At 34.8% G+C, this 27516-nt stretch overlaps 1 protein-coding gene across 2 annotated transcripts in view; it reads left to right on the forward strand.

Moving 5' to 3' along the window:
* LOC106873107 (uncharacterized) overlaps positions 1–27516 on the forward strand; it is a 127781-nt gene extending 100265 nt beyond the window's left edge. Inside the window, exons 2-6 of one of the 2 annotated variants that reach the window (XM_052971462.2) lie at positions 6962–7035; positions 7825–8037; positions 10815–10944; positions 15985–16125; positions 22746–27516. In XM_052971462.2, coding sequence (XP_052827422.1) covers positions 7840–8037; positions 10815–10944; positions 15985–16125; positions 22746–23272 — 996 coding nt within the window. In that variant the 5' untranslated portion in view covers positions 6962–7035; positions 7825–7839 and the 3' untranslated portion in view covers positions 23273–27516. The remainder of the gene's footprint in view (positions 1–6961; positions 7036–7824; positions 8038–10814; positions 10945–15984; positions 16126–22745) is intronic. The other variant, XM_052971458.2, reaches the window with a different exon arrangement.

The following is a 27516-nucleotide window of genomic DNA, read 5'->3' on the forward strand; positions in this document are numbered from 1 at the left end:
CTTTAAAAAATCATTCTGTTATGGAATACATTCATAAACACCACTTAAGGAATACTAGTGGAATATTCCCATCAAATCTTCTGTCAAATGTTTGCATAACAGGTTGGATATTGTTGTTTGGGACGGAAGGACAAAGGTATGTACCATCGTAGAGGTTAGCTGCCCTACAGATATAAATATCTCTTTGAAAATCAAAGGAAAAGAAGATATCTATAGACAACTGCTTCGAAACCTCCAACTTCTATATCCAGACTATGAATTCATATACATACGGAAGAGAAATTTACCGGCTGATTCGTACATTACAAGTCCAATCTGTGAGTAGAGCAGTAAAAATATGCAAGACTTTTCTCAAGTTCCAAATGTGAATTTGTCTGTGTTAATTACATCCCAAAGATGTAGCCTTGTATATTTGTTGGAAACTGGCTCCCCTCCTCACTGGAAGATTTATAATAATTAAAAAATAGAAGAGACATACATGGTAGCTACTTTCTCGTATACGAACAAACCCATTGCTAGAAAGAGTCATTATAATGAGCCATTCCAATATATCCCAAGAATTTTTCTAAGAAAATATTGATGATATCGTTCCAAACGCTTTAAATGGCTACGGTAAACAACCTATGTCTCACTTCCCTAGAGCAACGGAAAAGATATACTATGGCGTGACCAGAGACGCTTGTCAAGCCTACAAAAGGCACTACTAGCTTTGCTGATTCTATACGAAATTTCATCAAGACCAGTAGTGCTCAAAGTGCTTCCTAAATAAATGAATTTAGCCATAACTTTCAACCTTTGTCCATGCACTGTGACAGAAGGTTCAATATAAAGTTTTGAGGGGGGGGGGGGGCAGGTTAGTATATCAGAAAAGTTTCCTTCATGTTGATTGTGAGGCCCAATGCTGTACATGCTGCAGAAATCGCATTTATCGTGTGTTGCATATCCTCCCGGGAATGTACTAACAGGTCACAATCATCTGCACACAAAAGCTCAATGATTTGAGAATGAGGAACTTTCGTTTTGGCACAGTCTTTTGAGGTTGAAAAGTTTTCCCGCTGTCCTATATCTTATGTAGACCCCTTCAGCACAATCTTCGAAATCTATTTGAAAGATTATTGTAAAATACAGAGCAAACAAGGTATATCACTCTGTTTTAAATTATTTTCTACAGAAATTCGATCTGACATGGTACATCCAACATTAACTTTCACCTCCATCTCATTATGAAATTGTCTAAGCATTCTCACAATTTTTTCAGGGCAGCCCAGCTTTTTCAGGATCACGGAAAGTGCAACTCTATTTACAGAATCAAACGTTTTCGTCAGATCAATAAAAACTTGATATAAATCCATATCCTGTTCGATGCACTTCTATTGTAATTGTCTAGCTGAAAATATCTTATCCATAGTACCTCTAAGGATATGATATAGTACCTAAATCCACATTGTGATTCTGGTAGAGCCTCATCAGCAATGTGCAGAAGCAGTCTATCCAGCATTACCCTACAAAGGGCCTTTCCAGACACAACTGGCGAAAATTATTGTAGACATCCTTTCCACTTTTCGATTTATAAAGTATCTCCATAATCACATCATGCCAATCTTGAGGAACCACTTCACTATGCCATACCTTCTGAATCTCTGCACCTAATCTATCCATACCAGGGGCTTTTCTATTTTTCAATTTAACGATAGCCGCTTTTATTTCAACCAAGTTCGGAACCTCTGCTAAGTGATTTTTTGTTGGTCTTTCGGGTATATTATCAAGAACAGAGAGATCAACTTCGATGGGTCTATTCAGCAACTCACCGTTCCACCTCCCAACAATATTTTTAGGATTTGTTAATAATTCTATGCCATCCTTGCTACGAAGTCGAGCAACCGCTGATGAAGTTGACCCACAAACTTTTTTCAAGAAAGAATAAAGAAGTTTTGAATTGTTAGCATTTGAAGCTTCTTGGATTTCATCGCATTTATCACTCCACTAATTTTCCTATATCATCCTCAGCTTCCTCTGCGCTGTTACATACACATACATAAATACACGCCGAGTATAGACGTATATATTAGATATCTATATCTATGTCCACGTGTAAGATGTAGACCTTAATAAAAAGAAAATACTCAGCCATAACCTGCTTGATCTTGTTCTCAACGATGCTCTTCATTCTCTAATAGTTATATCTCACATTTGTATTTCTTCATCGACACTACTTTTACGAGAATATTGTATCTATTTCAGAACAAAGGCTTTGTAGCAGAAGCTTGATCACTCTTGACCTTTAGCTGCCCACATTCTGGCATTTTACTTTTAGCTACTTATTTTTGGTTCATCATGTGATGGTCCAGTCCATTTAGCTTTACTTGGACTGTCTACCCTTTAACCTGATGGACTAGCCTAGCGTCCCAATGTTACTATTTAAGGGACGATTTTTCCTGCTAATTCCTTAGGGAGATGAGTTTGCTACGAGTGATTTTTGTATCTTCGACAATGAGAGCAGTGTATTCACTTTGCAGGCTCAGCAATTACAGAATTGTAACCAGAATCCTTGACGCTATGCTTGCGTTTACTCAACATTTTAAACAGAATTGTAACTAGAATCTTTGCTACTAGTCTTCAGGTTTTTCTAGCCTTTCATCTTCAACTTCTACAAGCATTTGAATCTATGTAATGCATTGACAATTAATGTCTTACCCGTTTACTGTAGTTCACTTTAGCGACGGTAAAAAATGTTTCAGTTCAATTAACTTCAATTTGCCTTTGCATTTTCTTATTAATATCCATCCTGGCTTATTTTAATCAAAAGACATTATACAATCAGGCCTTAAACCGCATTTCATACAACAACGACATTCGTTGCTAAAACTTTTTCGATCACTTTATTTAAAATTTCAATAATGTGTGCATGCGTATGTATATATATATGTGTGACACGTGTGTGTGTGTGTGTGTGTGTGTGTGTGTGTGTGTGTGTGTGTGTGTGTGTATGTGTGTGTGTGTGTGTGTAGGCATTGATGAAAACATACGTAGGTATTGTAAATAAAGATAGAGTGACACAAGTATGTTATACTAGATTTTTTAAAATATGGCAGTCGGAACTTTCCTCATGCAAAAAGACAATATCTAACAATGTATTTGCAGTGCCAGTACTGATTCCCACATTTGGGATTCTTGGTTGGTCTGTTGAAGAAACTCACTCCATAGACGTTAAAACCTGCAAGATACTATCATCAAATGGACAATTCCACCGAAATAATGATCTACACACACACACACACACACACACACACACACACACACACACACACACACACACACACACACACACACACACACACACACACACACACACACATGTATACATATATACATACACACATGCATACATACATACATACATACATTTATATATATATATATATATATATATATATATATATATATATATATATATATATATAGATATGCAGGGCAGGGAATCGTCAATTAGTAATAAAATTAATAATTAACAATTTTGCCGGGTAGCTCAGTATGAAAAACCTTTTCGGTAAAAATCATTTATAATCATAAATATATAGGGATTGACAGTAACCTGCTTCTCCAACATACTGAGAATTCAGAAATAGCAGTCAAAGAACTACTGATTTCAAAACTACAAATTATTACTCTAGATTGATAGCGATACTTTTGATACACACAGAACAAAAAACAGTAGAGAAGAGTAAAAAAAAAAAACACCTGCCTTAACTAAAGGCAGGTGGTTTTTTTCACTCTTCTCTACTGTTTTTTGTTCTGTGTGTATCAAAAGTATCGCTATCAATCTAGAGTAATAATTTGTAGTTTTGAAATCAGTAGTTCTTTGACTGCTATTTCTGAATTCTCAGTATGTTGGAGAAGCAGGTTACTGTCAATCCCTATATATTTATGAGTATATATATATATATATATATATCAGTGGCGAAACCGCGTGAACATTCAGGATTACGACCGAGGAGGCAATTAGCTGCGAGTGAGCCGTTTATCTTGTTTTGTGCTGTTTGCCGTGGTCGTGCTATCGTCTATTTTCCGCATGTTGTGTTCTGACGGATTCCGTTTGTTGTGCATTTTTTCTTTTCTACCCTTTATATATATATGCATATGTGTACATATGTGTGTGTGTGTGTGTGTGTGTGTGTGTGTGTGTGTGTGTGTGTGTGTGTGTGTGTGTGCGTATCCGTATGTCAGTGGTCGGAAGATAGAGCAAGCACGTGAGAATGTTTGGTTTTCTAGCTTAACATCTAAATATATCAAGCAGAATGAATACCTACCTCGGAGCTGTGAAAATCATTTCACTTGAAGTAATGAAAAATAAAAATCCAATTTATAATTATATCATTTAAACATGTTATTTGTTGTCGGGGAATAATTGACAAGCCCTTTTCTGAAAATGTTATAAAGCCGTAAGAAAATGTTAAGCACGATTGCTTTATTTATTTGCTATATCTAATTACGTGATCTAATCAATAAGTATCCAGACTGTTGCCGTAGTAACGAAGCTAAAGCAGACAGAGTGAAGCCGCTTGGCATAGATTGACCGTGAACGTTGTTGTGCATGAGCTTTAAGTTTTAACGTTCTCGCTCACTTCCACTATGTACAGACGTGCTTGGAAGGAAGGTGTGTAGCGTGTGACCGTTGCATCGACCATGACAGAGTAAGCTGAGCAGAGAATCTGCATCAAATTTTGCCAAAAGCTTAGCGATACTCGCTCAGAGGCCTTCGCAAAGTTTTCGAAAAGTGTTCATCGTTCTCGGCACAATTAACGAGATCTTGTGCGTCTGAAAACCGAGTATCTTTTTAGTCAGCTGAAAGCTGTTTTAACACAAACTTGGCAGACACGCGTCTCATACCCAAATTTTCAGTGATAATGGACTGAACTGAGCAGTAACTAATCTGCACGTCCTCTGATAACTCACGGATGGTGATTCGATGATTTCCCCTTATAGCTGCATTCACATCTGTGATGCGTTTTTAAGTTCTGCTGGATGAGGGTCTCGCAAAACGTTCGTCAATATCGACATATTTTCGGCCATCTTGGAAGCGTCTAAACCACTCATACACTTGTGTGCGGCTTATACACTCCTCCCCATACACTTTGTGCAACTTAGCGTAGGCCTCTGAGCAGGTATCGCTATGACAGCTTTCTCTATCATGGTCAATGCGTTGATCACACGCTACACATCTTCCTTCCAAGTACTGCTGTAATCAGCGGGGGTAAGCTAGAACGTTAAAACTTAGTGCGCATGCACAGCAGAGTTTACGGTCAATCTTTACCAAGCAGCTTTACTCTGCGTGCTTTTGCTTTGTTACTATGGCAACAGTCCGGATACTTATTGGTCAGACCTCCTACTTCGCAAGTATAATTATTTCGTAATACTTAGTTTCTCACTTCTATACCTATAAAATTGTTAGTTAGCACGTGCTTAGAGGCATTAGAAGTAGTAAAAATACAATTTCTGGGCAATTATATATCTTCATTATTTTGACTGAAAGCTTGAAAATGCAAAAGAAATAAAAATTTGAGGCGTAAAATTACATGGTAAAATCAAACGAACAATAAATTCTATACTTGTACAGTATCATTCTTTTTGTCTGGTTAAAGTCAAATTAATCCATATGGCAATTTATATTTTATATAATATCCCGTGTATGAGGAGCTGCTGCAACCTATCATATTCTTAAAGTTCCATGTTGATTTTTTTTAAGGAAAAGCATGAGATAATATGGTTGTAGACATAAAGGCAATATCTGAAAATTTATGAGATAGTCATTACTAGAATGCCGTTTTAATATGCATTCTTAATCAAGAATAGCTTGGATACTTTTCTGCATTTGGATTACCCAAACACCGCAACATGAAACCGTTTGTTCCGCGGCATGATAAATCTTAAAGGCTCCACATTACTCTAAAGTACATGTTCAATACCAATTTATCTGAATCAATTTTATGCCTTTCCTTCATTGAAGAAAGATATGTAAGTTGTTGCTAATTTATACCCAGATCAGACTTTTACAGCAAAAATTATTAACTCAACTGTATGATATCGCTGACCACTCCCACTTTTTATCCAAGACACATCTATTTGGTCTGTCGTTTTAAGACGGTAAGACGTGTAATTTGAGGATGATTGATCACTTTTTCTTGCAGTTCTAGTGATCTTTGTAATCTCGAAGATTTATAAGTTTAGAATAAAACTAATATCCTTGGATACGTGGTAAAAGGTTAAATTGATCTATAAAATAATAGTTATTTATTGGAAAGATAATTAAAAGTTTAGATTTAAGATATTGTTCCCTCTTCAAAATAATCAAATTTTATATTTCTGTCATATCTTTCAAGTCGCACATTTAGATATATTTGGTAATTCTCTCCGAAGTTTGCTTAATAGATTCAAGTTAATTCAAGGTGAATTTCAAAAAACTTTTAGGTGTGACTGAGTGGTAATAAGTTTGCTTCCTAGTCACATGCTTCCAAGTTCAATCCTAATGCATGGATCTTAGGCAAGTGTCTTCCACTATAGCTCCAGCTTGACCAAAACCTTGTAAGTGGATCTCGTAGACGGAAACTGAAAGAAGCCCCTCCCTCCGTATATGTATGTGTATGACTTTGAGTGCGTGTGTGTGTGTGTGTGAGTATGCGCGCGTGGGCGTGTCTGTATGTGTCTTGTTTGTCCTTGACTACCGTTGATAACCTGTGCTGTTTTGTTTATTTTCCCGTAACGTAGCGTTTCGATAAAAGACACCGATAGAATAAGTACTAAGCTTAAAATTTAAACTCTGAGATCGATTCGTTTACGGTGGTGTCCCAGCAAGACCGCAGTTCACTAACTGAAATAAGGAAATGATAAATACAATTTAATGTATCAACCTTATTTGCTCTTACATTCTATAATTTTATTTGTCTCTTTTTGTTTTGTTTCCTAGAGATGTAAATTTTTTCCTTCCTTGCCGTTTATTCATGTGTGAATCGGATGCTTTTTTAAATTCTAATTAATCAGGTAAGTTTATGATAAAAGTAAACTAATCATTTGTTTTCTGATTAAGTTTGGTGTTTGTTATCTCTCTCCAAATGCCCATAGATTTTTTATACAAACCGCTGCGAATAGAAACATCAACTTCATATCCCGTATCTGTGATTTTATGTTCTTCATTACCATACAAAATTAATCACACCCTTTTGTAAATTTCAAATCAACTTATTTTTGTGGTTTGAAATTGAATCCGATAAAGAAATTAATCTGATTTACCAATGTGAACTTTAATAGTTTTAGTTTCTGTTTTCGTTTCCAAAATTTACTGCAAAATAATATTCATATCTCTCTCATATCAGGTACATATTATCTTAAATCACAAAAGAAAATTCATTGGTATTGTCTATTAGAAGTCTATACAAAGAATATTAAGAAAATGTTAGTTTACCTCTTGATCATGCTTACCCGATTTATTTTTTCTCTTTTACACTGTTATTAGCTAATGGCTAATACCTCCAGCACCATATGGCCACACACAACAGATACTGACAATACAAACGGATTTTGCTAACGAATTAGAACATCATCTCATGCGAGTAATATCTGGCTGATAAAAATTAATATTATGTATAATTGCATTCATTCAACAACCGCTAAAAGGATTCCTATCTAATTCGATGCCATCTTACGTCAGTTTCTTTTGTTTGGAAACAATAATTGTTCGTATAAACACGTTACTATTATATGATTGAATGAAAGAATTTTTGACTTATCTGTAAATACATTTTGATGTATTTGTATACTTGATTATTTCAGGAACACGGGTACAGAATGAGTTATGCCTCAGATGATGATGACTGTGTTAATTCTCCGGATATTGACAGCCACTTCAGTGACAGCTCAATGTTTTACGATGATGAGTACCAATTTATTGATGCTTGTATTGATGGAGATCATGAAGCCGTCCAAGCGATTCTTGAAGACGACTGTACGCGAGAGGAGATAAATGAAAGGGATAGATCCGGCAGAGTACGTATTAAAACATTTATTATTGTTATATTAAAATTATAACCTTTACATGTGGCACAAGGTGTATTTTAAGCTTCAAATGCAATAAAAAGGATTGGCTGTGCGTTGATGACACTTTTATCACAATAGGTTATCGGAGTTTTTTCTCTAATCACAGTATTATTTTAGTATGAGAATGTCTGTTGAATTGGCTAGTATTTGGTAACTGATGACTGTTACCTCTGTAACGCCTCGATTATCAATGTATGTGGTCGTTAGATCTGTTATAAATGACAATCAAATCACCCTCAAACCATATCATATTGCAGTCGAGAAGAGAAGAAAAGAACGCACTGGATTATTTGTGTAGCATGAGAAATACTTTTAAAACTATGACATGGTTATGATTTAGATTATAGATCTGTTCAGTTACGGGTGATTTGCAGCTAAATAACAGCAATAACAACAAATGCAGACATTTTAAAATTAGTCTTTTACAGTACATTATTTACATTATTTACATTTGACGGATTTTTGTCCTCATCTTGTTTGTTGTTATTATTATTATTCAGGTCACTGCCTGAAATCGAACTCGGAATCTTAGAATTAGTAGCTCGCGCTCTTAACCACTACGTTATATGCTCATGGGCATATGGCGTAGTGGTTAAGAGCGCGGGCTACTAACCACAACATTCCGAGTTCGATTTCAGGCAGTGATCTGAATAATAATAATAATAATAATAATAATAATAATAATAATAATAATAATAATAACAACAATAATAATAATAATAATAATAACATCGAAAAATACCTTAGGAATGAGAACCCATGTTCGAAATTTCTCCAAGACACCTGATGAAGGCTGGAGGGTATATCAGCCGAAATGTTGTATTAACAAGAAACAAGATGAGGACAAATATCTGTCAAATGTAAATAATGTATATAATGTACATAATTCATCATCTCTTAAATATAGAACTGTAGTTTTTACAGCTTATTTAAAAGATAAGGACTATTTCGTGTTAAATATTAAGAATATCATAGATAGATAGATATATATATATAGAGAGAGAGAGAGAAAGAGAGAGAGAGAGAAAGAAAGAGAGAGAGAGAGAAAGAGAGAGAGAGAGAGAAAGACAGACAGACAGACAGACAGACAGACAGATAGTTAGACTGATAGATAGATAAACAGACAGACAGACAAACAGTTAGATAGCATGGCTGCAACACTTATGATCCCTCAGCTCGATTAGATACTATGCTAAAGAACCATAGTGTTTGTGTGTGTGTGCTTTTGTACGTATTTACGTATGTGTGTATGTATGTATGTATGTATGTATGTGTGTATGTATGTATGTATGCATGCATATATGTCTGTCTGTATGTATGTATGTGTGCGTGTGTTTATGTATTTTCAATTAATAAAAAACGTAAGAATCGACGAGAAAGCAGAAAATCAGGTACTGTTCCAAGAATACCCTCTTGCGGTATCTGTTCTGTACCGTTACAAAGTGTTTTTCGTTCATCTCGCTATTGGCTTAGGTGCATTTAGTTCTGAAATCTTAATGCGCTATTTAAGGTTTCATGCTATCAATCAATTAATAAACAGATTGAAGTAATATCCAGTTGACTTCCCCATGTCTAATAGAGATCATAATCTCAGCTTTGCAAAGCAACGAAACAGACGTCGACTTCGAAGTGCTTTTACTCCTTAACGTAGTAAACTTTGTACACTATGTATACATCTAGTATTTGGTGAAATCGAAATTATAATGGTAGTACACAAAATACCTATCGTCTAATATTCTACTGGCTTTCCAGTACTTTACTGGTTTAGTCACTGACACAATATATTTTTATATAAATACCCCGAAAAAGCTAAACACAGATATAACTAGTTCCAGGTTAACAGAGACTGGCGCCGTTTCAATCCTCGGTCGAAGCCATGTAGGTTCACCTGTATTAAAGAAGAAAGAACATGCTAACATTTTCCAAAGCATAAATTTTGCAATTTCCCATTTCCTTCAAGTCTAATAAGTAGAACTCTTATTTTTAGCGAAGATAGATAAATGAAATCTAAATGCTGTTCAACATATGCTTTGTCTCCGCCATTCTCAAGTTGAAATTACACATTGGATTTATATTGCCTCTCATTCTCGCGTATTCCATAAAATAAACGCTATCATTAAAATTAATCAATTCAAAGAAGGACAACTATATGATAAAAATTATTCAAAATGATTTTTAGTCAAATAAAATCTATATGAAAATCGTATATGTAACAACTTTCTTGATGGAAACCAGTTTAGTTTATTACATTGTATAATTCCCTTTCCAAAGACACAAAAATCAAACAATCCTTTCTATTTCCTCGCCGAATCTGTAACTTTATGCCTAAGAAATCAATAATAGATATTTGAGGAAACGTATTTATATCAAGCCTGCCGTATGTATTTAGTGGGTCATAAAGCAAATATGAATTAAAGATGTTTTTGCATTTGCCCCACACGCGCACGCGTGCACACACGCAAACACACACACGCACACACACGCACACACACACACACACACACACACACATATATGTATTACTGATAATTGAAAGGGTTGTATATAATTTAGAAAATTAAATTCCGTATATAAAATATGTTGTAAAAGGGAGCAGTGCCCTTGTAAAATATTGCATTTTCCTTTATTCAAGGAATCAATTGAATTTCTTTTATTTTATGTTTCTGTCAATAATGATTAATTATTCAATTATATTCTATTCTATTTTACTACATTTTTCTTTGCAGACGGGAATTAGTCATGCTTGTTCAAGCGGTTTCTCTACAATAGTAGAAATGTTAGCAGAAGTACCAGAAGTTGAAGTAAACATTCCAGATAAAGAAGGGAATACGCCACTCATTTTTGCTGCTCAAGCTGGTACATATTTATGTGTTTCTTCAAACTATATTGTTAACCTGTGGTTATCAAAATCAGCTTCATTTTTCCCTGCATAACTCAATTCAATAGTTAAGTTGATTTGAGTTTCTAGATTGTTTTTTTTTTCCTTTTTTTTTCTTTTTTGACTAAAGTTTTTAAGAGGAAAGTATCAGGTCTTTCTCTTTTAATTTAAGTACCAGTTGAACAAATAGGATCGATGTAATCGACTTAACCACTCACCTAAACTTGCTGGCCTTGTGCCAAAGTTTGAAACTAGTAGTAGTAGTAGTAGTAGTAGTAGTAGTAGTAGTAGTAGTAGTAGTAGTAGTAGTAGTAGTAGTAGTAGTACATTTCTTAATTCATTACAATAATATCGTTTCTCGTGTACTCTGTAAGATGATAAATATAATTCATTTGTGTATGATGGTAGATCAAGCCCCAAGACCCCAGCAGTGAAATCTTAACGAGTATATCTATTTAAATCGTACATTATTAGAATTCCAGTCATTTTTATCCCATCTACTAAGGTAGTCATGGGCAACGTGTGATCAGCAGGATTTTCTGCATGGCACACCTAACGAAAAATTACCTTGAATGTTTTAGCAGTTGACTCACCAGATAATGATTCAAGTGTCATGAGGTTTGCTTCTCGAAAAAGGTTGCCCAATCCTGTTCCAAGCGCAGTAACTAAACTACATTATCTGTGTCCTTTCTTTTTCAAAGGTAGACGTCTTTAATTTGAGAAATATTTGACTGCTATTTCAAGCAAGACTGAGTGGCTACATGAAAACTCCTCTGTTAGCACATGTAACATCTATTTACTTTAATTGTTCTGTAATGCTTTTGAAAAAAATAGAAAGTACATTTCCTACACTGTTAGCTTTATTTCACTAAGAAATTTAAGAGCTTATAGCAAAGGAACTATATATTTTAATAATGAAGTAAGGAATTAAATATTTTCTGGCTTGATCAGTAAAACCTGTAAACAATATTTTGCTATATTGAGTTACGTACATTCACACTTTTCTAAATAATGTTTATCAGGAAATTAGAACTGGTAATGCTTTACAATATTTAGTTTCTACTTCCTGAGGCCAAATATTACCGTAATCATCTTTGGTATTCATTCTTATGTGATGGATAAAATAAGAAATAATTAAATGTTGAATCGATTCACTCGAACATAATCGATCTTTTAAAATTCATAAATTTGTTCTTACTCAATAGAGCATTAAACAAAATGTTGTCTGGTAACTGGTATGGTTAAGGTCAACTTTGCCTATCATCCGTCTATAGAACCGATGAAGTACTGGGGACATTATAATTGGCTGTTGCCTTTACCAAAAGTTTGGGGCTTACTACCAACGTAAATAGAGCGTCTCATTCGAGATCCTTCTGTGTTTCTAGCGAGGGTTTTAGTTTGTCTATTTATAGTGGGAAGGTTCATGTTACTAACGCTAATAACTCTAATACGACCAGTACTACTACTACTACTACTACTACTACTACTACTACTACTAATAATAATAATAATAATAATAATAATAATAATAATAATTTCTTTATTGGCCACCAAGGCCGAACACAAAACATAAAGGACGATACACAGACGAGGGACAATGGGATTAAACGTGTAAACAGCAAAAAAAAACAATTAACAAGGAGATTAGACCAAAAATGTACTTCTCCAATAGGAAGAAATTCCACCGAGTGGTGACCAAAGGAACCTCATACACTTTGGACCTCCTAACACCAAAGGCATATAAGGTAGGCACCCCTCTGCTCCTCATTTCATCCGACCAACAGGTGCACACTTTGAGTAGGCCCATTCACACAGGCCATTCTTGCTACATTCACGTACCTCTCAGAAACCTTATTGAGTGACAACATTTTTCTCTCCAACCTCACTTTCCTTTTCAGGTAGAACCTGAAAAAGTCAATGAGGCCTTGGTCGAAGAGGAAGGTACCCGTCTTCAACTCTTTCAGTTGCGTCCACCACACAGCCTCTTTCGTCATAGCCACCAAATAGAGAAAAACTGCCTTTCCTTCCCGGATCCGTCCTACACGTGACAATAACTGTTCGACAAAGCTCCACAAGTTAGCAGTGCATGGACACTGTACGAGAGCATGCAGAACGGTTTCATCGCTCCATGTGCGTCTCGGACAAGCCCGTCAGACTGCACACCCATACCTGTAGAGCTTATCGCGAACCGGCAGAGCTCCCCGGTAGCACTGCCAGATCAAGGATTTCTGGAAGTTATCCATAGGCCCCGGTCCGAAAGTCCTCCTGAAGACACAACAATAATAATAATAATAATAATAATAATAATAATAATAATAATAATAATAATAATAATAATAATAATAATAATACGAGTCTAATACCACCTTAAACTTTATCTTGTCCATAAATAGTACAGCAACTTCCCTCTCCACAATTAATTCATGTAAGACAGATAGTCGCAACTGTAGGTCCGAGACCGAATGCCCGCTGCAGAAGATTTAACCTAGTATACAAATCCATTGTCCACAACATATTACATGATTCTACTAGCTACTACATTGGAACTACTATTAATTTTAAACAGAGATATTCTACACATCTCAACTCATTTAAATATGAAGACCATAGCAAATCCACATCCCAAGCCAACCACATACACCACCTGATAAATAGGAAAGTACCATATAGGATACCCTGGATCATAACAGATTCTGGTGCCCCATACCAAGGCCAGCGCTCCACATGTGGACTCTGCCTGAAAGAAGCCCTCCAAATATTAATTCATAATTCACCGCAACATGAAGCATTTTCTACACGTAAGTATAAGTTCTTTCGCACATCTATTTAATTAACAGACATAAATCCCTTCGTCCACATTCCTTTTATTTCTTATTTCTTATTTTTTTTATTTTTTACTTTTGATTTTACTGTACTTTCGCTCTCATTCATTCTTTCCCACACCTTTCCATTCCTATCTTATCTCTCTTTTTTCTGTCTTTCTCCTTCTTTTCTTTCTTTCTCCTCTCACTTCTATCCACTAACTCACAACCTACTTCTGTCTGCCTATCTTTCTCACTCTATATACCCACGTGGACCATTTATATACTAGCTAACCATTTAATCCATTACTTCAACATGAACGCATCATTCAAAATACTACCACAATACTGCCTGGATTTACTTGGGATTATAACTAATCGCCTATACCTTCAAAGAAGTACAGACCAACCAACATACCCTCTGGAAAAAGATTAACTCTCAACTTTATTCACCTGTTTGTATTCTTCTATCAACTTTTCCTATTTATTCTCCTATTTTATTTCTTATAAACTGTGAATTTTCCTGTCTAGAACTTTCGTACATACTCACCTTTTCTCTGATAACGGAATACCCAATGTATGGACATGCTAGCCTATCACTTGGGATATCTCAGAAGCGGCTGTAAGACTTCAAATTCGCCTAATCCAAATTAAATTATTAAAACTGACTTAAGATACTAGTCCTGCCTTCGTTTTTGTTGTCCTTCTCCTCTAATGTGTGTATGTGCGTGCGTGTGTGTGTGTGTGTGTGTGTGTGTGTGTGTGTGTGTGTGTGTGTGTGTGTGTGTGTGTACATTTATTAGACTAATAATAATATATATATGTATATTATTAATTTAATGTATAAATTGCCAATAAATCTTTATAGCATGCTGACTACCTGATAAAAATCATTAACGTGATTCTTATCATTTTATTCTATTAAGAATTTATATATATATATATATATATATATATATATAAATTCAAAGTAGAAAATGCTAAATTAATTTTATAAAAAACATTTCAGTACCGGTTTCAGTCATTGAGACTTTTTCAGCTGTAAGTATGGAAAACAACGACCTCGAACCCACAAGACCAAACAGAGAAATGCCCCTTGTATTTGAATACTATGCAAATATTCTTATAAAAAACTTTTCTTTTAATTTTTCCAAAATTTAATTGTTCTCCATACTTACAGTTGAAAAAGTCTCAATGACTGAAACCGGTACTGAAATGTCTTTTATAAAATTATTTTAGCATTTTCTACCTTAACTTTTTTTTCCATATATATCGACTCGTGTGTTCCTTTTCAACCTTCTACACACACACACACACACATATATATATATATATATATATATATATATATATATATATATATATATATATATATATATATATATATATATATATATATATATATATATATATATATATATATATATATAGCAAGGTTTCTATATATATTTTAAACGATGTTTGGAACGGCCAACGAAAAGTTACCTTTCTTTGACACCCGGCGTGCTAACGTTTCTGCCAACTCGCCACCTTGAAACACAACACATTCGTCATTATTGTTAAGACGGGTTGTTGAATGATAGAACAGGTACCTTATCTGAATGGAGAACAGATCTTAATGTTGATTTTAAGTAAAGATATTCTATTGCAAACTGCTATTTATATTAATTTTATATATACACATTACCGAATCGCTAAATCATCCAATTATTTGGATGACGAAAATATAAATACTAAGTGCGAAGCGAGTCCTGAAAGAGCCGAACAGCCGCGCTGTCTTAATTGATGAAGCAATGAAAATTTCCGAAACTGACACGTCTGTATTAACTATTTTCGATCGGTACTTTACGGACGATTATGGTCCCCGTTAGTGTATGTTTTCATTTATGTGCGTTAACTACATCATTAAAGCGGTTTAGCTCTTATTTCTAGCAATGAAGGTGTTCCTAACACCCTAGTTACATTTAGTGACGTTTGTAATTCTCCTTTTCTGTAAAACATTGCAAACTGCTATTTATATTAATTTTATACAAGTGTGTGTGTGTGTGTACAAGATATTCAAGCAAGTTATGACTTCCAAATTTCATTAATAAAACAGCAAAATAGCAAAATAATGTGTGTGTAGGCAAGGATAACTAAGTTTGATGATATTGAGAAACCTGTCGTGACAGAAATCAATTTAATTTGTTTTTGTTTTGTTTTTTTTGTATTTGGCAGGACAGGAAGAATGTGTACGTATTCTTCTACATGAGTATAAGAAGATACGTGTCGATCATGTTAATAAAGCTGGATTTTCTGCCTTAATGAAAGCAGCAATTCAAGGCCGAACAAAATGTGCAAAATTACTTTTATTTGCTGGTAAGATAACTTGCAATGTATAAAACTATTTAACTTGATGATTTAATGATGCTGCTCTTTATGTTTTTGTTTTTTTATTTTTGGCATTAGGCCAATTCTGATCAAGCAGAAGAAAAATCAAAGTCATTCACAGGGTGACCACTTCAAACAATCTGTTCAATAGGACTATATTGTCCAAGGTAACCAATTTTATTTATTTTTATATTGTGGGCTGTGATTTTAAGATTTGTCTGCTATTTTGCACCTGTCAAGCGACCACAAAGAGACAACCTCCAGAATATCAGTATCCCAAACAGGAGTAGTTGCAACAGATTAAGAATATTCCCTTTAATGGTTAATTGTTTTAAAATAATTTACGGGACAACACTATTCAAATTGCAATCGTCATTAAAAACTTTACTGGAACAACTAGCTGGACATTGAAAGCCAATCATGCGAAGTACTCTTTCTGCACTGAATATTGAAGGAATGCAACGTTTTCTTTTCCCACCATATTTTAAACCCTAAATAAGAAAATTACAGGCATAAATATGAGCTGGACCATAACAGATATTGTCGCCTCCAGTGTAAATGATTCAGGCAAGTGTCCGTTATTTGTCACGGAAAATATTTGGCTATAAGGTTAATGTGGCAGAATGACAAGATAATGAAAACCAACAACAGTTATGTCTACCCAGCGAGATAGCAAAAGTTGCTTTTTCCACCAATCGATACAAGCGACCAAAGTGGATTTATCAAGGTAAATGATAATCTAGCAAAAAAGTGCAGACTTATTTTTCCAGTTAGTATACACACACTGACAAAGCACAGAATATATTGCGACTTACATTTTACATTCATTCTGTCAACGTCCCTCTCATATTAGTATAATTTAATGTATCATTTTACACCTTATGCCTCCAGTGACGTCAATTACGCTAGCTTGATAAAACGTAAGTCATTGTTAGGAACTGGTGTAGTTTATCGATAAAATCACTAACATTGTGATAAGCAGCGGCTTCAGAAATTCTGATTAATTATATTTTCGAGAGATATTATATGAAGAAACTATGAGTGCACTGAAATCGAATATCAACCGCTTGATGAAGAGGAGCGAAAGCAATGTGGAAAAACGGAAAACCACTCCCCGAATATAAAGATGAAATATCATGATGAACTCTGTCAAGCAACGATTAATGGCTATGGAGCCGAAAATCAACATACGTATACACATTCATAGAGGTTAGATTAATCATATTGCAAATAACAGGCAAATGCATCCAGACATTAAAAAAAAGTAAAACGGTGCTCAATTGTTCCTTCCTTGACTTTTTTTTAGAAAACATAAATCATATAAAGGAATTTCAATATTTTTGAATTTCCATGATAAATTACATAACTCCCATTGATTATTAAAGTTAACTGACGCCAATTTTATATATTCGGAATTATGACAAGATATAACTATATGTATGCTTGTGTGTGTGCATGTGTGTCTTTGTAGTTGAGAGTGGGTATCTATATGCGTATAAACAAGTACATTAAGATATAGAATGCGCATATATACATACACATACATTTGTGTGTATATATGTGTATATCTCTGTATGTGTGTGTGCGCGTGTGAGTGTGTGTGTGTGTGTGTGTGTGTGTGTGTGTGTGTGTGTGTGTGTGTGTAAACACATTTATCCACAGAATAATACAGTCAAACTCTCGGTTTTTAATTATATTTTTTTCAAACATCGTGAAATATTGGCAAGTACGTTGAACTGTTATGTTTTGTAGCATAAATTTCAATAGAATTTTGACATATACAGCACTACCAAAAGTTTGATTAAACGTGTGATGCAGGAAATATGTGAGCTGTTTTCGACGTGCGTGAGAGTACATGCATGTGTATGCGTGCGTGTGTGTGTAAGTATGTATATGTGTATATATATATATGTATATATATATATATATATATATATATATATATATATATATATATATATATATATATATATATATACATATATATGTTGTGTTGTGTTTGGGGAGAGCCATTCTCAGTGACTATTTAAATGAGCATGACCTCAGTAGATTCTGCTCCACCGGATCACAGAGGCGAAGACCACCCACCATCATTTCAACAATGAAGAAAAGTACCACAGAGCGATGGAGTGGCTGGATCGCACCCGCCCAAAACCCGGAGAACAACAATCAGGTGAAAGAAATGATTGCACATGCAATAGGGGCCAGTGTAAAAACCAACTTGAAGAACCACATAGTAAAGTTTAACAAAAAACTATACATGCAGGTTCAATGTGCAGCCATCGGTGTCGGTGTAGCTGGAGATGTGGCCGGCCTCTTCATGACTTGGTGGGACAGAAAACTAAAGCATATGTTAGCAGAACAGTCCACAACTCTTCTACTCTACAGTAGATATATAGATGACATTAATATCATAGTTAGGACCAACTCTAGTAACGGTAGTGTAGAAACTGAGAGGAACGTAATGGAGTGCATCTAGACTCCGTTTAAAGCTGATAGGATCCTTTTTCTCTTTTATCTGTTTCAGGATAATGTTAAACAGGGCAGGGCCTGTTGAGGAAAAGAAATTATGCCGCAGTGTACCTACATATTGTGATCCTGAAATGGGCAGGCGACGTATGGCCCGTGGTCCCAGCCTTTGATGAACCTTGAAACTGTTCAGGTCGTTTGGGCAATGCTGGCAGTATATTCTCCACATCGTACAGATGATGTACCGCTCGCGGCGGCGCTGGAGAGAGTAGAGCTTCAAGGCTTTAAGGCGGTCCCAGTAATCAAGATCAGTTATGCCTTTTATTCGTTTAGTAAGTGCCCTCTCGGGTGATTCAATCCTCCAGGTGTTTTGTTTTGTATGGGGAGACCACAAGAGGCAGCAGTATTCGAGGTGTGGCTGTACAAAGGAGGAGAAAAGTGGAATGATGACACCTTGTTCTCTGGACCGAAAGGTTCTTAAGATTCGGGAGCTCATCCTACGAGCATATATATATATATATATATATATATATATATATATATATATAGAGAGAGAGAGAGAGAGATATATATAGATATAGATATAGATATATGTGGACATTTATTGTGGTTTTAGAGTCAGGTTTTGACTGCTATTTTTCAGCGCGGCGGTATCTCTTAGATAACCTGTATTATAATTTTAAATAATTATTACCTTTGATGGTTTTTATTGCCATGCTGGTCACTTGATAAAATCAATATTTTAAATATCGATCTTATCCTTATATATATATATATATATATATATATATATATATATATATATATATATATATATATATATATATATATGTATGTATGTATGTATATATTCATATATATACATATATGTATATATATATATATATATATATATAGGTACATATACATGTATGATGTATATTCGTATAATGCATATACATATATGTGTATATATTGACAAGCATACATCCACTCACTTACATTGCATATATGCATGTGTGTGTATATATATATATATGACCGAACGCAGCGTCACGAATCTGTAAGTAGTTTTCGCAACTTTATATTTTCCGACGCTACTCTATCTCTTCATCTTCAATTTTCCCCCTCTCGTTCTTCCTCTGTTTACTACTACGTATCTCTCTTTACCCCTCTCGTTCTTCCTCTGTTACTACTACGTTTCTCCTTTACCCCCTCGTACTTCCTCTCTTCCTCTTTTCCTCTCGTTGCTCACCTATTCTTCTACTTCCTCCCTTTGTTTATCCCTCTACCACTCTCTCTCTCTCTTCCCCTTACTCCGGCATGGTCACATGCTTCCGGTCAATAATCCTTTTCTTCCTTGGCTATCGCCGAGCAAACACTTCGTCCCCACTTTCAAGTTCGTGCCTCACAGCGTTCATACACATAATTTTTCCCGTCTGGCCGTATAGCCTTTTCTGTTTGTTTTCCTGTCTTGTTTTTTGTCCGCCACTACATTCCTCCATGGCAAGGTTTAATTTGTGTATACAAATTTAATTTGCGGTCCATGGGAAGAGCCGTTTTAGCGATGCGTCCTGCCCAGCTCTTCGAAACGCCGGTGTTAAAACGGGAGTAGCTGATGAAGAAGAATGTTCTCTATGTGGCTTGTGTGTTTTCTCGTCTACGTTTTGTTTGCAATGTCCTGTACCCAAATATGCACCTATACATACAGGTGGATGTCGGTATGCACATATCTGTACGTATATATGCATATACTCATTTACTAGTTGTTTATATATATATATATATATATATATATATATATATATATATATATATATATATATATATATAAATTTTACATTAATTTGATTAATCTCATGGGTTAATCTCTACTTTTGTAGAACACAAATTTATTATCCTTCAACAAGAATTTTATTGACAGTGACTTCGAAGCTTCGGCCAGCTAAGCTTAATTACCACTCCATTCAAACTTACATACCCATAGACGAATTTAAATTGTATGAAACTTCGAAATCACTGTGAATAATATTCATGTTTGGGAAAAATGTATGAGTGTATATATCTATCTATATATATATATATATATATATATATATATATATATATATATATATATATATATATATATATATATATATATATATATATCATAATAATAATAATATTAGGGACAAAATCCAAAATTACAGGTAAAAACTCAATTAAAATCAATTTATAAAAAATTAAAATTAAATTGAGCTTTATAGATAAAACTATATATTTTATATATATATATATATATATATATATATATATATATATATATATACATACATGCATGCATGCATACATACATACATACATACATACATACATACATACATACATGCATTCATACATACATTTTTTGTGAACGACTTGATTGTGAAATTCCTGTTCATCCTGATGAGGGAGTCATTGCCGAGATGCGCTTTAACACGCAATCGGACCGCAGCGGTGAACTCCCGAAATGGCCATAGATGTGTTTGACCTGATTTTGTGGAACCTTCTTATGCGCCTTGGACTTCAACATACTATGGTCTTTGAGAAAAGAACTATTTTGATATATTTTTAATTGAGGAGAGTAAAAACATTTTTGTTTCAGTCGATTGATAATTTCTAGGTTTTTAGTCGCTTAGCACGCTTTAGTAATTCATTTTGATCACTTACTTTTAGTCGATTTTTATATACCTTTTCTTGATTGGCCTTTCTATATATTTTGTATCTTTATGTGCATATATATTTTTTATCTTCTATGCTTTTATATATGTATTCCTTTTATACGTTGAAGGTCATGGTAATCTTTATATATGGTGAAATGTATGGAAACTTAGTGTTATATAAAGTCGTTGACCTGAATTTGATATTTGTTCTCTAATCAATATGTGTGTGTGTGTGTGTGTGTCTGTGTGTGTGTGTGTGTGTGTGCGTGTGTACATATATATATATATATAGCCATGTGTATATATATATATATATATATATATATGTGTGTGTGTGTGTGTGTGTGTGTGTGTGTGTGTGTGTGTGTGTGTGTGTGTGTGTGTGTGTGTGTGTGTGTGTGTGTGTATGTGTGTATGCGTATATATTTATAAATTCATGCACTTATGTATATATGAGTTTGGAAGGATATCAGAGTGGGACAGAGGAGGCGGGCGTTTTTGAAAAATTCACAAATTCATTAATTTTAGCTGCAAACAAATTTTATTGACATCAATATGTACATATTGAATTACCATTTGCTAAAATCAAGTGTGAAAAACAACATCTCTCATGTGGTGTTCGTTTTCATTGATGCAGTTCTGAAGGGGTCACTTATATATATATATATATATATATATGCTAATTTTCTCCTATAGCCTCTACAGAAGCCTTGTAAGTGAAATTTGGTAGGCTGAAATTGTGTGAAACAGTCTGTAAAACTGGTTTTGTTTTGGGTTGAGTGTCGGTTTAAGTCACCCGATCTAACATTTCCTCTTGATACCTGAGTGCCTTTAGTGAACCTCTCTCCATTGCCAGCATCCCAGACAGGTCGCCAGTCTGAAAGGACTTTCTATATCCATTCTACCAGTCTCAGAGTTTCTGAAAAATGTCATGAGTATCACGATTTATCTAGTCAAGTCATAAAAATATAAAATGTAAGTAGCTGACTAAGAAATTCATAAATGAAATAGGCAAGTTGAATAATATTTATATTTAATATAAATTATTGCAGTTAAAGTCTTCGATTGATATATTGATTTTAGTATAGTAAAATTTATATCAGAAATGTTGTATCGAAATCTATCACCAGCAAAGATTTAATTAAGATCTAACGTAGAAGGTATTGATATGACGCGTCACTCACCGAAAGCTGCGAACAGCAGCTATAAGGAATATGGACAATTTGATATATAAAAGTATGGTTTAGTACGTATTGTAAATTAATTCAATGAGTTATAAAAAAAGTATTTAAAAGCTTCCAAACAAGTCATAATCGTTAACAGCAGATATTTTAAAGTGTGAAGGAAGTTTTCTTTAAAATGGTTGAATGCTCGATTGGTTTTATATAACTGATGTATTTTATGTGACACCTAACAGAATATACTTATTAAATCAAATATAAGGGATAACTAAATGTCGTTTGTACTTCATTTCAGGATCTTCTCCAAAACTGAGAGACTATGGTCGGAAACTGTGTGCTGAAGAATGGGCAAGGTTTACTGGCCGTTATGACTGCGCTGAAGCTATAGCTAAATTTACAAAAGCTAAACGATTTGTCCTGAGAACTCGATTTCAAAATTCTCGGAACAAAAGCTGTAGTGAACCCGACCTATCTTGTCAAGCTACACCAGAAACCACTGATGGCCAAAGTAAAAATGTAGACAGCAACTCCGAACACCGAACTAGACAAAGTTGGTTCCGCAAGAAGTTTAAGAAGCTATTACATATTCAGCATGACATGTTTTCTCGCCATATTGGTTCAGAAATGGAATTAGGAGGGAGTCCCTTTCAGATGATCGCCAGATGCGTGTCAACACCTCTAATTCCTGGTGCCATCTCGCCGTCTGACTCACCACCTTCTATGCGTAAAAATAATGGTTCCGAAGGCATCAAGATTCCTCGAGTGGAAGTAACAACTGCAGAAACAAACGTTTCAAAACAGATGATTGATGATCCTTCCTAAGTTTTGAAACCAAGATAAAAAATATTCAAGGGATCAAAGATAATGTCTATCTAAAATTATTTCCGAAAATACCAAATTAATCCTTATTAAAAAAATATATATATATCTAAATGCACAGGGATGTATATGATTATTTGGTTTATAAATGTTAACACAATCACACATGAATGAAAAGTGTTTCTTTTTCGTTTTTTTGACGAATTATTATTATTCAAATCATTGTAATATGGTTCCAAAATGGTTCTCGGATATTAGAGAAAAATGATATTTTCATAATATTTCCATCTTTAATTCTATATGTCTGTTGCTGGTAACAATAGATTCTGTTCACTCTCGTTCACTACAAATTGCCTTAAAAGAGAATTGATATTCACTAAATGGTAATTATTGTCTCGTTTGGAATATGTCAGTCAATTAGTCAAATTAAGCATCTAAAGTTCAGAAGGTTTTTAAAGCTGGCAGATTTTTCTTAAAATAATTACGATTATTTTCCAGAACAGATCTTCACTTTCACATATCTAGATTTCTAACACTGAATAAAATAAGTAGCTCGTTTTTTTTATCCTCGTTAATCACAAAAACTTAATAAATTTTGATTGCGTAATAAGTGTTGATACTTTTCTTTCCATTGAGTATATTCAGCGATCCTTTACTGTATCTAATACAAACATTTTTACTTTGATAATACATTTGAGAAAGATGCAGATGTTAATAGCCTACATTTTCTTCCACATAAATCCTGTTTTTATAGCTACCAAAGAATGCAGCAAAAAAAAACCATTTCATTAAAGCCATTCTAAATACTAGTGGTCACATAGCAGCAATATGTGAAATAGACAAATATAAGGAAAAACTGATGAATCAAATATACTGGGTTTAGCATTTAAAGAAATTACTTTAGCATTTAAAGAAATTACTCTATGATTTACACTACAATTTTCATTAATACTGTTGTTGCTATTATTATTATTATTATTATTATTATTATTGTTGTTGTTGTTGTTGTTGTTATCATCATTATTCTTATCATTATTAATGCGGTGAGCTGGCAGAATCGTTAGCACGCTGGACGAAATGCTTAGCGGTATTTCGTCCGTTCTTACGTTCTGAGTTCAAATTCCGTCGAGGTCGACTTTACTTTACATCCTTTCGGGTTCGATAAATTAAGTATCAGTGAAACACTAGGGTCGATGTAATCGACTAGTTCCCTACTCCGAAATTTCAGACCTTGTGCCTAAAGTAGAAAGGATTTTTATTATTATCATGTGAAAATTCACAGCTTAATTTGCTGGGTATGATGGAAAGTGTCAGCTGTCCACAGCCAGCAGACTCAGGTGACACTTGTTTACTAGTCATGCTTCAAGAACCCTGCGAAGAATTCTTGCAGTTCCAAGTAATGCTGATTTTTGTAGGTGTTCTCTCTTCACACTTGCACCAATCTTTTTCAGCCATGTTGGTAGTTGAGTGCTGATACTTCCAAGCGCGCCAGTTACCATTGGTATCACGTCTACTCTCTTCATTGACTACAACCTCCGTATCTCCCACTTCAAATCATCATAATTGTTTACTTTTTCTTCGTCTTTCACATTGATCCTGTTGTCACCGAGGTATGCTATGTCGATTATCATACAATGTCCGGTTTCCGATGTCTGGTCAAGTGATCGCACTGGATCATTGCACCCCACAGCATTTTGCAATTCTCATTTTCGGTAACACCTGGAGTTTGCTCGTACCACATCTTTACACTTTGTAGGCCTTGATTTCCACAGAGTTCCTAAAGGTTCATTCTTGCCCCATTGTCATGGCGTCTTTTGTATTCGCGTTGGTCATTCGCTAACGATGTGCCATACGTTTCAACCCTCTCACCACACACTCTGCATTTTTGTGCATTCTGCACTTCATATAACTGGTCCTTAACGCTTATTCCTGAGTTGTGCATATGAGTGCTTCCGTCTCTTGAGCTGCGCATATGAGTGCTTCTGTCTCTATTGAGCTGTATTATTATTATTAGTAGTAGTAGTAGTGTTTTTATTATTAAGGCCGCTATGTTCTGAGTTCAAATTCCACCTAGGTCGACTTTGCCTTTCAACATTTCGAGGTCGATAAATTAAGTACCAGTTGAGTACTGGGTCGATGTAATCTACTTAACCCCTCTCACCATTATTATTATTTGAGAGATGAGGTATTATGTACATTTACATTTGACTGATGTTGTTAAGAGTCCGCGCTCTTAACCACTACGCCATATGCCCGTGGGCAATTGTGGAGTGAATTTCAGGGCTTATAAATCTAATATTTTCCTATCCTCCCGTAATACCGGTTCCTATATGCTATTCATATCTGCACTAGGTCTGCTTAGGAGCTTATTATGTCCCAGTATATGTGCTGCCTCTTTTAGTTTTCGTATTTTCCAGTGGTGTTCTCTGTCTATTATTTTAACTTCATCTCAGAGGTGGTCTCAGCTATACTCGATTTATCAATACCTCTTCGTGACACACACTTGCGATGCTCCTCTACCCTTATTTTGAGGGAGCGAAAAGTTTCCCTTTTGTATAACCTACCACAGCTGCATGGGATGGAGTACATACAGTCTTTGGTCATATTCCCTTCTATTGGTGATTTTACTCGGAGATATTTGCAAAGTGTTGTATTATACTTGAATATTATCATCATCAACATCATCATCATCATCATCATCATCACCATCATCATCATCATCATCATCATCATCATCATCATCATCATCATCATCATCATCATCATCATTATAAAGAAGGTGAGCTGGCAGAATCGTTAGCACGCTGGACAAAATACTTTACGGCATTTCGCCCGTCGCTACGTTCTGAGCTCAAATTCCGCCGAGGCCGACTTTGCCTTTTATCCTTTCGAGTCGATAAATTAAGTACCAGTGAAACATTAGGGTCGATGTAATCGACTAGTCCCCTCCCCAAAATTTCAGGCCTTGAGCCTATAGTAGAAAGGATTAATATCATTATCATCATTATTATTATTATGATAAAAACGGTTAGCTGGCAAAATCGTTAGCACTCTGGACGAAATGCTTAGCGGTATTTCGCCCGTCTCTCCGATCTGAGTTCAAATTCCGCCGAGGTTGACTCTTCTTTCCATCCTTTCGGGGTCGATAAAATAACTACCAGTTGAACACTGGGATCGATGTTATTGACTCATCCCCTCCCCCAAAATTGCTGCCCCTGTGGCAAAATTTGAAGCTATCATCATTATTATTATTATTATTATTATTATTATTACTATTGACTGGGTCTAGTATTAGCAACATGGTATTTAGTTATGACTCTGTACATTCTGAGTTCAAATCCTACCACAGCTAACTTTGCATCTCATTCTTTCCAGGTCGATAAAATAAAGTACTAGTCAAGTACTGAGATCAGTTTTAGTTAATTAAACTCTCCCCTTCAAATGTACTTGTACTTATGTTAGAAGCTATTACTATGAAATATATAAGGATTGTCTAATATTTTAGTAACACATTTTCGATAAACAAAGTAATAGTGATGGATTCGAATAATTTAATATTGCAATTAGCCATTTTCAAATAATGATCCGTCTGGTATTGGTTTTTTCTCTCACAAGAACGGTAATCTAGTCCTAAAAAATATCGTAATGAAGTTCAGTTAAAAACAGAAACCGTAAAACCAACTTCTAAGTGAACAGCTTCCTTGTGAAGGCATAAAACGGAATTCATTTTCGGTGATTTATAAATAGCTGTCTTTTTCACTTTAAATGTTTCAGTTATTAACCTGCAGTTACGCTGGAAGTCAGGCCTTGAAAAATTTTAGTCGAATCTACTCCAGTACTTATTTGTTCTTTAAGCCTGATATTAAATTCTATCGTTTTTTTTTGTTTGTTTTTTGCCCTACCGCAAAGTTACAGGGACATAAATACACCAAGACGGCTTGTCAAGCGGTGGTGAGGAAAACACATACACACGCGCACGCGCACACACACACACACACAAACACAAACACACACACTTATATATATATATTGTGAGGTGTATTTGCCACCTAGATGTGGCTAATCTTTAAGGGTTGATGCTACTGTAGTTTGTAGCCCCAGGAAGACATCTCCTCCAGGGTTAGCCACATTTAGGTGACAAATATACTTCACGATGTCGTGCAGCTACTGTTTATACTTCGCTGAGATTTATCATATATATATATATATATATATATATATATATATATACGACGGGCTTCTTTCAG

The sequence above is a fragment of the Octopus bimaculoides genome, chromosome 1, assembly GCF_046866305.1.
Source record: "Octopus bimaculoides isolate indiv1 chromosome 1, ASM4686630v1, whole genome shotgun sequence".
Lineage (NCBI taxonomy): Eukaryota > Metazoa > Mollusca > Cephalopoda > Octopoda > Octopodidae > Octopus > Octopus bimaculoides.